This window comes from Gossypium arboreum, chromosome 8 (assembly GCF_025698485.1).
Source record: "Gossypium arboreum isolate Shixiya-1 chromosome 8, ASM2569848v2, whole genome shotgun sequence".
NCBI lineage: Eukaryota > Viridiplantae > Streptophyta > Magnoliopsida > Malvales > Malvaceae > Gossypium > Gossypium arboreum.
Window position 1 is genome coordinate 22,327,523 of NC_069077.1, and position 14,102 is coordinate 22,341,624.

General features: G+C 36.9%; 1 protein-coding gene across 1 annotated transcript; it reads left to right on the plus strand.

The window, feature by feature from the left end:
* Positions 1-11,994: 11,994 nt before the first annotated feature.
* LOC108469281 (ethylene-responsive transcription factor ERF038-like) lies at positions 11,995-13,084 on the plus strand. Its single transcript, XM_017770176.2, has one exon. It carries the CDS (start codon positions 12,088-12,090, stop codon positions 12,850-12,852), a length of 765 nt encoding a protein of 254 aa, XP_017625665.1. The 5' UTR covers positions 11,995-12,087; the 3' UTR covers positions 12,853-13,084.
* Positions 13,085-14,102: the final 1,018 nt, after the last annotated feature.

Genomic DNA, 14,102 nt, shown 5'->3' on the forward strand with positions numbered 1-14,102 from the left:
ACCTCTATGGCTGCATGTTCAAACGTTTTACAATGGTGTGAATCCCTCAACAAGACAGATGATTGACGCAGCTGCTGGAGGAACCATCAACAACAAAACACCTGAAGAGGCTTATGTATTCATTGAAGAAATGTCACTGAATAATTATCAGTGGCAAGTATGAGGACTAAGCCAACAAAAATAGCCGGTGTTTATAACGTCGACTCAGTTACTATGCTGTCAAATCAGGTAGAACTTTTTAATAAAAAGATTGATGGTTTACTTGGTTCTAGGCAGGTACATCCAGTAATGAGGTGTGACTCAAGTGGATGAGGTGTGCATACAGAATATCAATCCTTCAATCCTACAACCAAAGAGGAACAAGTCAACTATATGGGTAACAATAACTTTCTATCTCAAAATAACCTATACAGTAATACTTATAATGCAGGTTGGAGGAACCACCCAAATTTCTCTTGAGGTGCTCAAGGGAATCAAAAGCCACAAAATTCTCAAGGTTTTCAACACCCACCTCATCAACAAGAGAAGAAACTGAACCTTGAGGAGATGCTCTCTAAATTCATCTCGGTGTCAGAAACCCGTTTCCAAAATACCGAGACAGCACTTAAGAATCAACAAGCATCGATCCAAGAGCTCGAAACTCAGATAAGCCAGCTATCCAAACTGATCTCGGAAAGACCACTAGGAAATTTACTTAGTAACAACAAATCAAGAGAGCATGTCAAAGCAATTACACTAAGGAGTGGGAAAGTGTTAGCGGAATCTGAAAAGAAGTTAGCACAAGAAGCCGTGGAAAGTGAAAGGAGGGAAGAAAAACCCAAAAATAGTGACAAACCAGTGCCAGTGGAATATAAACCACTAGTTTCATATCCAGTAAAATTTAAAAAAAAACATTGATGCACAATTCGGTAAGTTTCTTGAACTTTTTAAGCAATTACATATCAACTTACCTTTTTTTGAAGCCATCTCGCAGATGCCTACCTACGCAAAATTTTTTAAGGAGCTTCTAACAAATAAAAGGAAGTTCGAGGACTTATCTATAGTAGAACTCAACGAGGAGTGCTCTGCCATACTCCAAAACAAGCAGCCAACCAAACTGAAAGATCCAGGAAGTTTTACTATCCCTTACTTAATTAGTAGTCTGAATGTTGAAAAAGCACTAGCTGATTTAGGCGCTAGCATTAATTTGATGTCATATAAAATGTTCAAACAACTTGGTCTTGGGGAACCTAAACCTACTAGGATGAGTATTCAATTAGCCGATAGATCTATTAAATATCCTAGGGGTATTATAGAAGACGTACTCGTAAAAGTAGATAAATTTATATTCCCTGTTGATTTTGTTGTGCTTGACATGGATAAAGATGTGGAAGTACCCTTAATTTTAGGGCACCCATTTCTAGGCACTGATAGAGCTGTGATTGACATGGGTGACGGTCAATTAGTACTTAGAGTAGGTGATGAGGAGATTATCTTTAAAATTTGGGATGCTATGAGATTCTCTAGGGAACAGGATGATTCATGTTATTTCATTGAATCTATTGATCATTTACTCAAGACTCTTTTTAGGAAATTATACAAGAGGAGACGATGAAACTGTATCCAGCTCAAGAAGAGGAGACAGGTGAGGAACCTAATGACCATTCATCAAGACAAGTAGAATATGAGGGTATTAAGATAAACGATGAACTTAAGCAAAAACCCTCTATTGAGGAGCCTCCCAAACTGGAACTTAAACAATTACCAAACCACTTAGAATACACATTCCTTGGAAATAATTCTACATTACCAGTAATTATTGCTTCTAATTTGCAACCTAAGGAGAAAGATGAATTAATCCAAGTATTCAAAGAACATAAAAAGGCCATAGCTTGGAAAATTTCTGACATTAAAGGAATCAGCCCTTTTTTTTACACCCACAAAATTTTGATGGAAGATGAATACAAACCGTGTGTGTAAGCTCAAAAACGTCTGAACCCCAACATGAAGGAAGTTGTAAAAGCCAAGGTAATTAAACTTCTAGATGCTGGAATTATTTATCCTATTTCTGACAGTTCTTGGGTAAGTCCAGTGCAGGTTGTCCCCAAGAAAGGAGGCATAACGGTTGTGACCAACGAGAAGAATGAATTAATCCCAACAAGAACAGTCATAGGGTGGAGAGTTTGCATAGACTACAGGAAACTGAATGACGCCACAAGAAAAGATCACTTCCCCTTGCCATTCATTGACCAAATATTGGAAAGATTATCCGGACACATGTATTACTACTTTCTAGACAGACTCTTTAGTTACTTCCAAATCCTAATAGCTCCTGAAGATCAAGAAAAGATGACATTCACATGGCCATATAGTATGTTCGCTTATAGTAGAATGCCTTTTGGATTATGTAATGCTCCTGCCACTTTTCAGCACTATATGATGGCCATATTCGACGAACTCGTAGAAGATATCATGGAAGTCTTCATGGATGATTTTTTGGTATTCGGTAACTCTTTCCATCTCTGCCTTAAAAATTTAAAACGAGTTTTAATAAGATGTGAGGAAACAAACCTTGTGCTTAACAGGGAGAAACGTCACTTCATGGTTTAAAAAGGTATTGTATTAAGGCATAAAATTTCTAGTAAAGGGATTGAGGTGGATAAATCTAAAATAGAAACAATCGAAAAATTACCACCCCCTAGTTTGGTTAAGGCTATTAGAAGCTTTTTAGGACATGTTGGTCTTTATAGAAGATTTATTAAGGATTTTTCTAAAATAGCTAAGCCTTTGTCTAAATTGCTAGAAAAAGATATACCTTTTAACTTTGATCAGGAATGTTTAGAAGCATTTAATACTTTAAAAGATAAATTAATTAATGCTCCAATCATAATTACACCTGATTGGAACTTGCCATTTAAACTAATATGTGATGCGAGTGACTTTGCAGTAGGTGCAGTATTGAGACAGCGAAAAGACAAGCATTTTCAACCTATCTATTACGTCAACAAAACCTTAACGGCTGCACAAGAAAACTATACTACTATGGAAAAAAAGTTGCTAGCTGTGGTTTTTGCATTTGATAAATTTTGATCATATCTCAGATTGTCTAAAGTTGTTGTTTACACTGACCATTCTGCCATTCGCCACATTTTAACTAAAACCGATGCAAAACCTCGACTCATTTGATGGATTCTCCTATTGCAGGAATTCGACTTGGAGATTTAGGATAAGAAAGGAGCTGAAAATCTCGCGGCTGATCATCTGTCCAGGCTAAGAAAGGAGCTGAAAATCTCGCGGCTGATCATCTGTCCAGGCTCGAGAAATCCAATACCAGAGAACTAGATGAAGTTGAAATAAATGATTCGTTCCCTGAAGAGCAATTTTTCGCTATATCTAACTCCAAGGTACATTGGTTTGCAGACATCGCAAATTTTTTAGCTGCTAACATTATCCCAAAAGGTTTAACACACCAGCAAAAGAAGCGATTCTTTAATGATATGAAAAACTACTTTTGGGACGATCCATTTCTGTTTCACAGATGTGTAGATCAAGTCATCAGAAGATGCGTTACAGGATCAAAAATATCAAAAATATTGGAACATTGCCACTCAGGGCCAACCAGAGGACACTATAGTGGAACTAAGACCGTACACAAAATACTTGAATCAGGTTTTTATTGGCCTTCGTTATTCAAAGATGCTATCAGGGGTGTTACTTCATGTGACAAATGCCAACGGATAGGTAGCATATCTAAACATAATGAAATGTCTCAATACTATATGCTTTCATATGAAATATTTGACGTTTGGGGTATCGATTTTATGGGCTCATTCCTTAGTTCATTTGGGAATAAATACGTCTTAGTAACAGTTGACTACATGTCCAAATGGGTAGAAGCCCAAGCTCTACCTACTAATGATGCTAGAGTGGTAGTACGTTTCCTTAAAAAACACTTCTCGAGATTCGGAACACCTAGAGCAATTATCAGTGACAGGGGCACTCATTTTTGTAATACCCAATTTGAAAAAACCCTTAAGAAATACAGAGTTCATCATAGAACAGCCACCCCATACCATCCTCAAACTAATGGACAAGTTGAAGTAGCAAACCGAGAACTCAAACGGATCCTCGAAAAAATAGTAGAATCAAACAGAAAAGACTGGGCAACAAAAGTAGACGATGCCTTATGGGCTTACAGAACTGCTTTTAAGACTACCATAGGGACATCACCTTACAGACTTGTTTATGGAAAAAGTTGTCATCCACCATTCGAACTAGAGCATAAAGCTTTTTGGGCTATTAAATTTCTAAACCTTGATCCCGAACTTGCAGGAAAAAACAGGTTGATGCAGCTGAACGAGCTTGATGAATGGCGAGCCAATGCATACAAAAATTCATGCCTATACAAGGAAGCAACAAAGCGGCGTCATGACGTTCGTTTAAAGCAACGAAAACAATTTAAAGTTGGAGATCTCGTCTTACTATACAACTCAAGACTCAAATTGTTTCCCGGGAAACTAAAATCACGATGGTCAGGACCCTTCGTAATTCAATCTGTTCTTTCATATGGCACAATAGAGGTAAGTCACCCATCATACGGTACTTTCAAAGTAAATAGACACCATCTCAAACTTTATAATGGTGAGAATTTTAAAGTCAATGGAGAAGAGCTACGACTCCACAAACTACCCTGAATAAACCAACAAGGTAACAGTCGAGCTTAGACTATAAACAAGCGCTTTTCGGGAGGTAAACCGAATACTAACGGTTTTAAATTATTTACATTTCAAGTTTTAAACATTTAGGTCACTAACAGAGTACTTAAAGCACAGGTGCCCAACTCCATACAGCCTAGCACATGGTCGTGCTTAAGGCCGTGTGACTAACACGGATAGAAACACAGCCATGCAATATGGCCGTGCAGAAATAGGGTAGAAGATTTCCCCAAACATGGGCTGTGATAAAACGACACGGCCGTGCAACATGGCCGTGGTCGAATCTGCCAAATAAACACGGGCGTACGATACGCTCGTGTCTAGCACCTGTGGACAACACTGTCAGAATGACACGGGAGTGAGAGAACCTACACAGCCGTGGGAGAAGTGAACCACGCCAGACACGGCCATGCGATACGATCTTATAGCGACACGACCTATATACATGGGCGTGCGACAAGACCGTATGGCGACATCTTAATTCGCGACAAACATGGCCGAGCTACGGCGCACACGGGCGTGTGCCCCAGCCGTGCCACTTGAAAAATTAGAATAATTATCTTATTTTATTTTTCTTTCATTAAGTTTTTAAGATTCATTTGTTTCTAAGATTCATTTGTTTTCTTTTTAAAAACGGCTTACCTTCAGAGTTAAGCTTGCCATCCAGAGTTAATCTCCAATACTCGATCTCGTAAATCCAAGAACAACATCCATTCTTAATACAGGAAGTTTCACTTCTCTCCATTTCTTATTTTTATTTTATAATATCTATCTTTGAACATTGAGGGCAATGTACATCTTAAGTGTGGGGGGGCATTCATTCATAAAAATCCCTGAATAATCACCTTGTTCTCTTGAAAAACTCTCATATCATGTTTAGGATAAATTTTAATTGACTTATGATTTTGATTGATATTTATTGAATTAAAATATAGGCATTTATGCATTGATTGTTTAAACTTTAAGACATTAGAAAATCAAGCATGATAAGTTGATTTTTAAGAATTTAAAATTATAAGTTGTTTCCCCAAGTCTAGGTATTACTTTGAATTGGAATTCACGAGTCTAAACATCAAAAAGCCATAATTTTTGTGAGATTTTTGAGCGTTTTGAGCATCTATTAATCCTTTCATGCTCACTTTTATTATTGCTTTGAGTGCGTCGGTATTGAACTGTTATTCTAGAACTTGCTTGATTATGCATGTCGACACCACACCATTTGATTTGATATATCAAAATGATTAAGGCACTTAGGATTAACCCACTCATGCCATGAAAAGCCTACCTCCACCATTAACCCCTAGTAAACCCCCTTGAGCCTAACAAGCCATTTCTTATATTACCCTTAATATTAACCTTTAACCCATTATTGTTGAAATCCCCTAAATTAATCCTTATTTTTGTCGAGATTTGAATTGAATAAATTGTTTAGCTATGTCTTGTTCCTAATAGTTAGTCTATGTTATGTAACTTGCTCTTAAAAAAAAAACTATGTATGCATATCTGTAATTTCATATTCTAAGAGAAGCTTTGTTGTACGCGAGTGAAGATTAACTCTTTTTCTAGTTAGGAAATTTTTTAATTCAATCTCGATTCTAACCCTTTCTTTCAGCTTGTGACCACACCCCCTAACCAAGCCTCACTACAACCCTCTAAAGACCTTTTGATTAATGTATCATCTTAAATTATAGTGGTGGAGATTTGATTTTTATGCAAGCCTATGGTAATGACTTTTCATTATTGACTATTGAGTGCTTTATTTATTGTCATTAAACACCTCGAGTGATTTGAGTGAACCTTTAGTGAGGATGTGAAACTCTGTGATATTCTGAATCAAAGGTAAGTACTTAGACGAAGGGAAGAACCTAAGTTTGCATGACTAAATACTCAACTTGGAATGTTTGAAACTTTTATGTTCTTTTAGTTGAATTCTCAATGTATGATTACTTATGGATTAATGTGAGATATTATCGATAGAAATTATAAGTTGAAAAGAATTTATTTTGATTATGAGTTGAGAATTTTGTTTGAGGACAAGCAAATGCTTAAGTGTGGGGGTATTTGATAAACCGTAAATTATACATATTTTTACCCCATGTTTAATGCATTTTATGGATGATTTCTCATTAGAATTGGTGAATTCGATGCTCCTAATGCTTTAATTTCATGTTTTGTACTTAGGAGAGCATATGAGAGCGAAAGGAATGAGAAACGGGCCAAAAACAGAGAAAATAGGCCAAAGTATGAACTGAACATGGCCTGGACCTCCTCACACGAGTAGACCACACGGCCATGTCAATCTGGCAGAATTGGAGCACGACTCACACGGGTATAGCACACGCCCCTGCCATTCTAACAGGCTCGAACACGGCCTGAAGTAATCGCACACGGGCGTGTCCCTGCCAATCCCAAGTTAAGTCCAATTCGGAAAAGGCCACTTTCTAGGGCTTCTAGGCATTCCAAAGCCTATAAATACACCCTAGAAGAGGAGAAAAAGACGGAGAAGAGTGGGTAAGGAATTACTCCAATGAAGCTGATTGATCCATCTCGGAAGCCGGATTCATCATCAAGACTGAAGATCTCTCCTCAATTTCCCTTCAGGAGTTTTCGATTTTCTTTATGTTTAGTATTCTTTATTCTTCTGAGATGTTGTCTTATTTAGTTATGAACTGAAACCCCTAAATACCTAAGGGGAATGAAACCTAAGACGAATCTTGTTATTATTTTCTGAATCGTATGATAAATATTTAACTTGTTCTTAATTATGTGTTCTTAATTCTTATTTTGATATCCCAGGATACTGATTCAAGACATGCTCTTATTTAGAGGAGGAATAGACCCTGTCTAAGAGTACTTTTGTCATAATTAAACGGAGTTGATTGCGCGCCTAGAAATAGGGTGACAAGATTTTGCCAGATTAGGGTGAAACCTAATAAGGGGATCCATAGATCGAGTTAATACAACCCTAGAATGTTAATTAAAGAAAAGTCTCGGTTATTCAATCTAGGGATTAGATGTTATTAGTCTTGAATAGGGATAATAACATAACTTAGGGATCTCTACGGAACAAGTTGAATGAATAAATCGCCCGATTCGGAGCCAGAATAACAAGTAAAGTCTAGGTGGATTTTTCCTTAGGTATTGTCTTCATTTAATCGATTTTCCCAAGAGCAATTCCTCAATTCTTTTCTCTGTGAGTTCTTAGTTTAGATAATTAGTTAATTAAAATAAAACCTCTTTATTCTTAGGCTAGATAAGAAAAAGACAGTCACTAGTACTTTTAGTTCCTTTGGGTTCGACAATCCGGTCTTACTAAAACTATACTACTGTTCGATAGGTACACTTGCCTACATCGCAATAATAGTTAGTTCAAGAACGAGTAATTATAAATATTTAAAACCTATCACGAAATCTCGCGATCAAAGGGCATTATGAATTTATGGTAATGCCTTTTGGGTTAACAAATGCACCCTCAAGTTTTCAGTCTTTTATGGATGTTGTTTTAAAGACACTATTTCAAAAATCAGTCTTGGTGTTTTTTCATGACATATTAGTGTATTCACGGGATTGGTTAGTTCACTTGAAGCATTTAAGAGAAGTGCTGCAAGTGTTAAGAAGCAACCAATTATTTGCTAAAAGAAGCAAATGTTAATTTAGTATCAACCAAGTTAAGCATTTAGGCTATGTTATTTCTGTTGGAACAGTTAGTATGGATCTTACAAAGATGGAAGGGGTTTTTACCTGGCGCTCACCATATCGAGGAGTTGAGAGGGTTTTTAGGGTTGTCAGGATATTATAGAAGGTTCATAAAGGGATATGGAATTTTATCTATGCCACTCATTAACTTACTAAAGAATAATGTTGTTTGGCAGTGGACTAATAAGATGCAAAGGGCCTTCCAACAGCTTAAGGAAATTATTTGTTAAGCACAAGCACTGACCTTACCTGATTTCCAGAAAACCTTCTATGTGAAGACTGATGCTAGTGGCTTGGGAGTTGGGGCAGTGCTTTAGCGACAAAGGAAGTCAGTAGCCATTTTCAGTAAGGCTTTAGGTATCAAACATCAGGCCCTATCTATCTATGAAAAGGATATGCTAGCAGTTCTCCTAGCTGTAAAAAAATGTCGTTGATACTTAGTGGGAAGTCACTTCCTGATTAAGATAGATCACCAGAGCCTGAAGTTTCTCTAAGAAAATCATGCAATCACCCATTTTCAGCAAAAGTGGGTTGCCAAGATGTTGGGGTATGACTACTCCATTTTTTTATCGAAGGGGATCTTAAAACATTGTTGTTAATGCTCTATCTAGGAGGCCTTATACTGATGCGGGTTAGTTATTTTAGTGTGCAAGCAACAGTAACTTATCGTGGCCTAACTTGCTGGAAAAAATCTTAGATGTCAGTTGGCAAGACTATAAATTACAGTAATTGTGTAAGGACTTACAAGACCAACCTCACTCACACCCTAAGTACTCTTAGGACGGTAAAGTTCTTAGAAGGAAGGGGAAAACAGTTGTAGGATTCCAGCTGGAACTGAGAAAGGCCATCTTTCATCTTTTTTTATGAAAAGGCGATTGGTGACCATTCAGGAATACATGCCACTAGACAATGAATAACAGGGTTCGCTTATTGGAGGGGTCTTTCTATAGATGTGAAAACATGGGTACAAGCGTGTTCCATCTGCCAAAAATGCAAAAGTGACATTGTTGCTTATCTTGGCTTACTACAACCATTGCCTATTACTAATAGGGCATGGGCTAGCATCAACATGAATTTTGTGAAGGGTTTACCCTTGTCCAAAGGCAAGACCACCATCTTGGTGATAGTGGACGAATTGACCAAATATGGTCACTTCATTGCCTTGACACATCCCCACACTGCTACCACCGTGGCTCAGGCTTATTTGGATTAGGTATATAAGTTGCATGGGGCCCCTAAGTCTATTGTTTCAGATAGAGACAAGGTTTTTATTAGTTATTTTTGGCAACAACTCTTCAAACATCTTGGTACTAAACTACCCTTGTCAACTGCATACAATCCACAGAAAAATGGTCAAATAGAAATTCTGAACAAGTGCTTAGAAGGATATCTTAGATGCATGACAGGAGAGAAACCTTTTGACTAAGCCAACTGGTTGCCTTTAGCAGAATGGTGGTATAACACCACATTTCATTTAGCAATCAGTTCCACGCTATATAAGGTCATGTATGGTCAAGTACCCCCTATTCATTTGCCTTATTTGGCTGGATCTTTGCAGGTAGAAAAGATTGACAGAAGCCTTAGATATTGAGAAGGTTGCTCAAGTTTTATTTAAAAAGGGCACAATAGAGGATGAAGCAGATGGCAGACAAGAAAAGATCGGATCGACAATTTAATGTGGGAGATCTAGTGTATTCGAGGCTTTAGCCTTATAGACAACATTCTCTACAAAAATTAAGGAACCAAAAACTTTCACCAAAGTATTTTGGTCCTTACCCTGTGGAGGCCAAGGTTGGAAAGGTAGCCTAAAAATTAATGTTACCTGTGGGAGCTCAAATTCACTCAAATTTTCATGTTTCCCAATTGAAGAAACATATTGGTTTCGCAACTAGTAATCCTAACTTACCTCTTGTAGGTTCAGGTGGTTCTATTTTGAAGGAGCCAGTCAGAACTTTTGAGAGAAGGATGACTAAGAGGGGCAATCAAGCTACTAGTGAGGTGCTTGTGGAATGGGCAGACACATATCCAAAAGAGTCTACCTAGGAAACTTGGAGTACTTTCCAGCAATAGTTCCATACTTTTGATCCTTGAGGATAAGAATCAACTCTACGGAGGAACTACTTGTTATGGAAGAAGAAAGTAATGGTGTTTGAGACAATAGCAAGTTACTGCAAATGTTTGAATTTCTATTATTTTAGTTAGTTTAATTGTTATGTAAAAATGTTGTGTTTTATCTTTGTTTTAATTGTAATAAGACAGGGTCATTTGGGAAGGCCGACTGAAACATTAAAACGTCATTAAAAAGCATTACTCACACTAAAAAGCATTACTCACACTAGTCATTTAATGAAACTATTCGTTTTGGGGACACCTAGACTGTTAGTTGCCAGGTGGTTTTTGGGGTCCATTACTCACACTAAAAAGCAGAAGCAAAGGCTGAAATATCGTTATGAAATTGGAAAACAAATTTCTCATTCTCTCTTCCTCCTTTCTCTCTGTATTTTCTCCCTTTCTTCATCTTCACTGCTAGATCGTTATTTTTCTCTCGCAACAGAAAGTTAAAAAAGAAAATGGGAAAATTTCAATAGAGTAGTTAGCTAAAAAGAAAATCTGGGAATGAGAGAGGGCATGCTTAGAATGAGGACCCCACAGGCATGTGGCCTCACGTGTTCCATCGTGATGAACAGTAACCAATGAAAAAGCGTATCCCCCGTTCTTGCTTTTGTCATATCCCCTCTCCCTTAATACCTTCTTCTAATAATGATTAGTGAGTTTAATTAAAGATTACAGAAATAAATAAAGAAAATTTGGGATTTGTTAAGCACTCTTCATATGTGTTAGTTTGCTTTAGATCAGATGTCCTATTCCTTTATAAAAACAACCCACGTGTTTACTTTCTATGGCTGCTTTGCAATCTGTTGGTCAATCCGTTCATTGCTGTTAAGTATATATATTGCAAGATCTTCCATTGGCTAATTTTATTTTATTAATCCAATTAAGGGTGTTCAATGAACGGAGATGAAAACACAAGTGGCCCTTTGAAAATAAACAAATGAATTGATAGGTGATGTATGAAACTGGTGAGAATCCTATCAGGTTTATATGCGACATGATTAGAGCTTGGAAGATGACAACTAATTTATGTTTTTTCTTTTCTTTGATCGAACCAGTTCCATCAAAGAACAGGAAAAAGAAAGGAGAAGAAAACATGCATGTGAAATTCAATGGACTGTGAGTGGGGTATTTGAAACGAGGTTCATGTGAAAAACAGTGTATGGGTGTATATATGATCGGTTAAAGACCAAAACTGGTTTTTCAAAGTGTTTTTCTGCATATGGGAAAAAGTAGAGAATTGTTATAATCAACATACCATTAGGTAGAGATACCCGGAATGCAAAGCCTGAATTTTCACTAGAGGTAAAAATTGACAGTACAACCAAGATCATCTCCAATTCCAGTACATTTTATTTAATTTTCCACATGGGAAACAAATTAGATGAACTGTAATGGCTTTTATATATATATATGCCATGGACCCCAGTCTTCTTTATTTCTTTCTTTCCTTACATGATTATGTTTTTTTTAAAGGCCAGAATTCATGGAATTAGGCAGCATATAATCCCCTCTAGACCACTATGTATATTCCATTCATTTTGATATATTCTTTCTTTACTTGCAACTAGGCCTGTAATCTGTCATGGAATTTGGAAGAGATATCAACATCGAGAATGATGCTTCTCATTGTCATAACGACTTGCTTAGCTCTTATTCCATCGTCTCTTACACCGCCACTCCCACATCTTCCACTTGTTCTTCCTCCTCGACTTCGGGTTGTCATCCAAACGGTGTAGCTGAAAAAAGATTGAAGAAAGGTGGAGATATGGAGAATGATGATAATGAGAACAAGAAGAGACAAAGGAGTACTTGTGGTAATAACGATAGTAAGCATGGGACGTTCCGAGGAGTGCGTATGCGAAGTTGGGGCAAATGGGTGTCTGAAATTCGAGAACCGAGGAAGAAATCGAGAATATGGCTCGGAACATACCCCACAGCTGAAATGGCTGCTCGAGCTCATGATGTAGCGGCACTTGCCATTAAAGGTCCCTCGGCTTACCTTAATTTCCCTGAAATCGCAAAGCAACTCCCACGCCCTGCTACTACGTCTCCCAAAGACATCCAAGCAGCGGCTTCTCAAGCGGCTGCCTCGACATTCCTCGACACAAGGCAATGCAACGTCGAGACCGAAGCTGGAGTAAGCCATGAAGAACTTCACAATACACAAGAATCATCAAGTTCACCCTCCATTGATGACGACGACACCTTGTTCGATCTGCCCGATCTAATTATCGATACTGCGGACCGAAGCGATGGATTCTGCTCTTATTCTTCATCGGCATGGCAAATATGTGCAGTCGATGCTGGGTTCCGGATCGAGGAGCCGTTCTCCTGGGATTACTACTAGCAAACACATATATCATTTCACTACGTGTAATCTTTTTCATGGTCAATACCCTCTAACTTTGAAAATTATTCATCTCCTCTCATACAAATAATATTCCAATGCATTTCCTTCATCACAAGGAAAGCTGGCTCTTGAATCGTGAATCTCGTGGTTTCTTTTCCACTTTAATCCATTGGGATAATTAAAAATGAAATCTCCACCGTAAAATATTAATATAAGGGCGAGTTTTTCATTGCGAGTGTAATTCTTCAACGCCACTTTTCTTTTGTTTTCTGGTATTATTTGTTTAGCAAAAACGAGAAATTATACTTTTTCGAACTTTACTGCAATCAACTTTAAAGCTAGCTAGGATGAGAATCCATGCAGCTTTGTCTCCTCTATTTTGCAATGGAACTTTCGATTCAATTGACTATAAAGTCTAGTTTTGAAACCATTTATTGTTGGTAAATGCTCTTTAGATAAAAAAAGTTTTTTTTTTTTAATCGGGAATTAGTGTTTTGTTACCATTATTTGTCCAGGAAAAGGGACCAAAGGGAGAGATTCCCAAGTTGTGATTAACTCGACAGCATAATCTAATCTAACTAAAGTTCAAAAAAAAGCCCTCCATTTTATTAATTTGGCAATAATATGCTTAGTGGAAAATGACATCGGCCCTTTATATATATTATTACAAAATTAGCGTTGCCATTGGCCACGGGTTTCACAACAGACGAAGTGTATGGTAAACAAAGTCATAAATTAATAGACCCACCAAGCACCTAATCATTTGGGTTAATTTTTTTTTTTTTGTCTTTAGGAAGAATTATTGGGAATTGGGTTTCCATTTTCCTTAATTGTATATGTCACTACAACTTGTAATCCTTCAAAACAAAATAATACGTAAGGAACTAGAAGACAAGAATAAACAAGATAATCAGTTATGAACAAAAAGAAGTTTAATCTGCTAGGAATCTTACGACTACCGAGGAAGAATTTTAATATTAATCATTTTTAATGGAATTAAGATAATATTTAATTATCTCATATTTTTATATTTGATATTTAATCTTAGAATTTAATCTTTTAAATAAAAATATTACCCTATCGAATTTAACATAAAATGTTAACGATGTTAATAATTGAACTTAATTTTAAAATTAAAAAAAATAAATAAAAGTTGATAGACTAAATTTAATATATACAAAAATTATAATGACTTAAAAGCATATTTTAACCTTTTTATAATTGATAGGAAAACAAGTAGATATAAT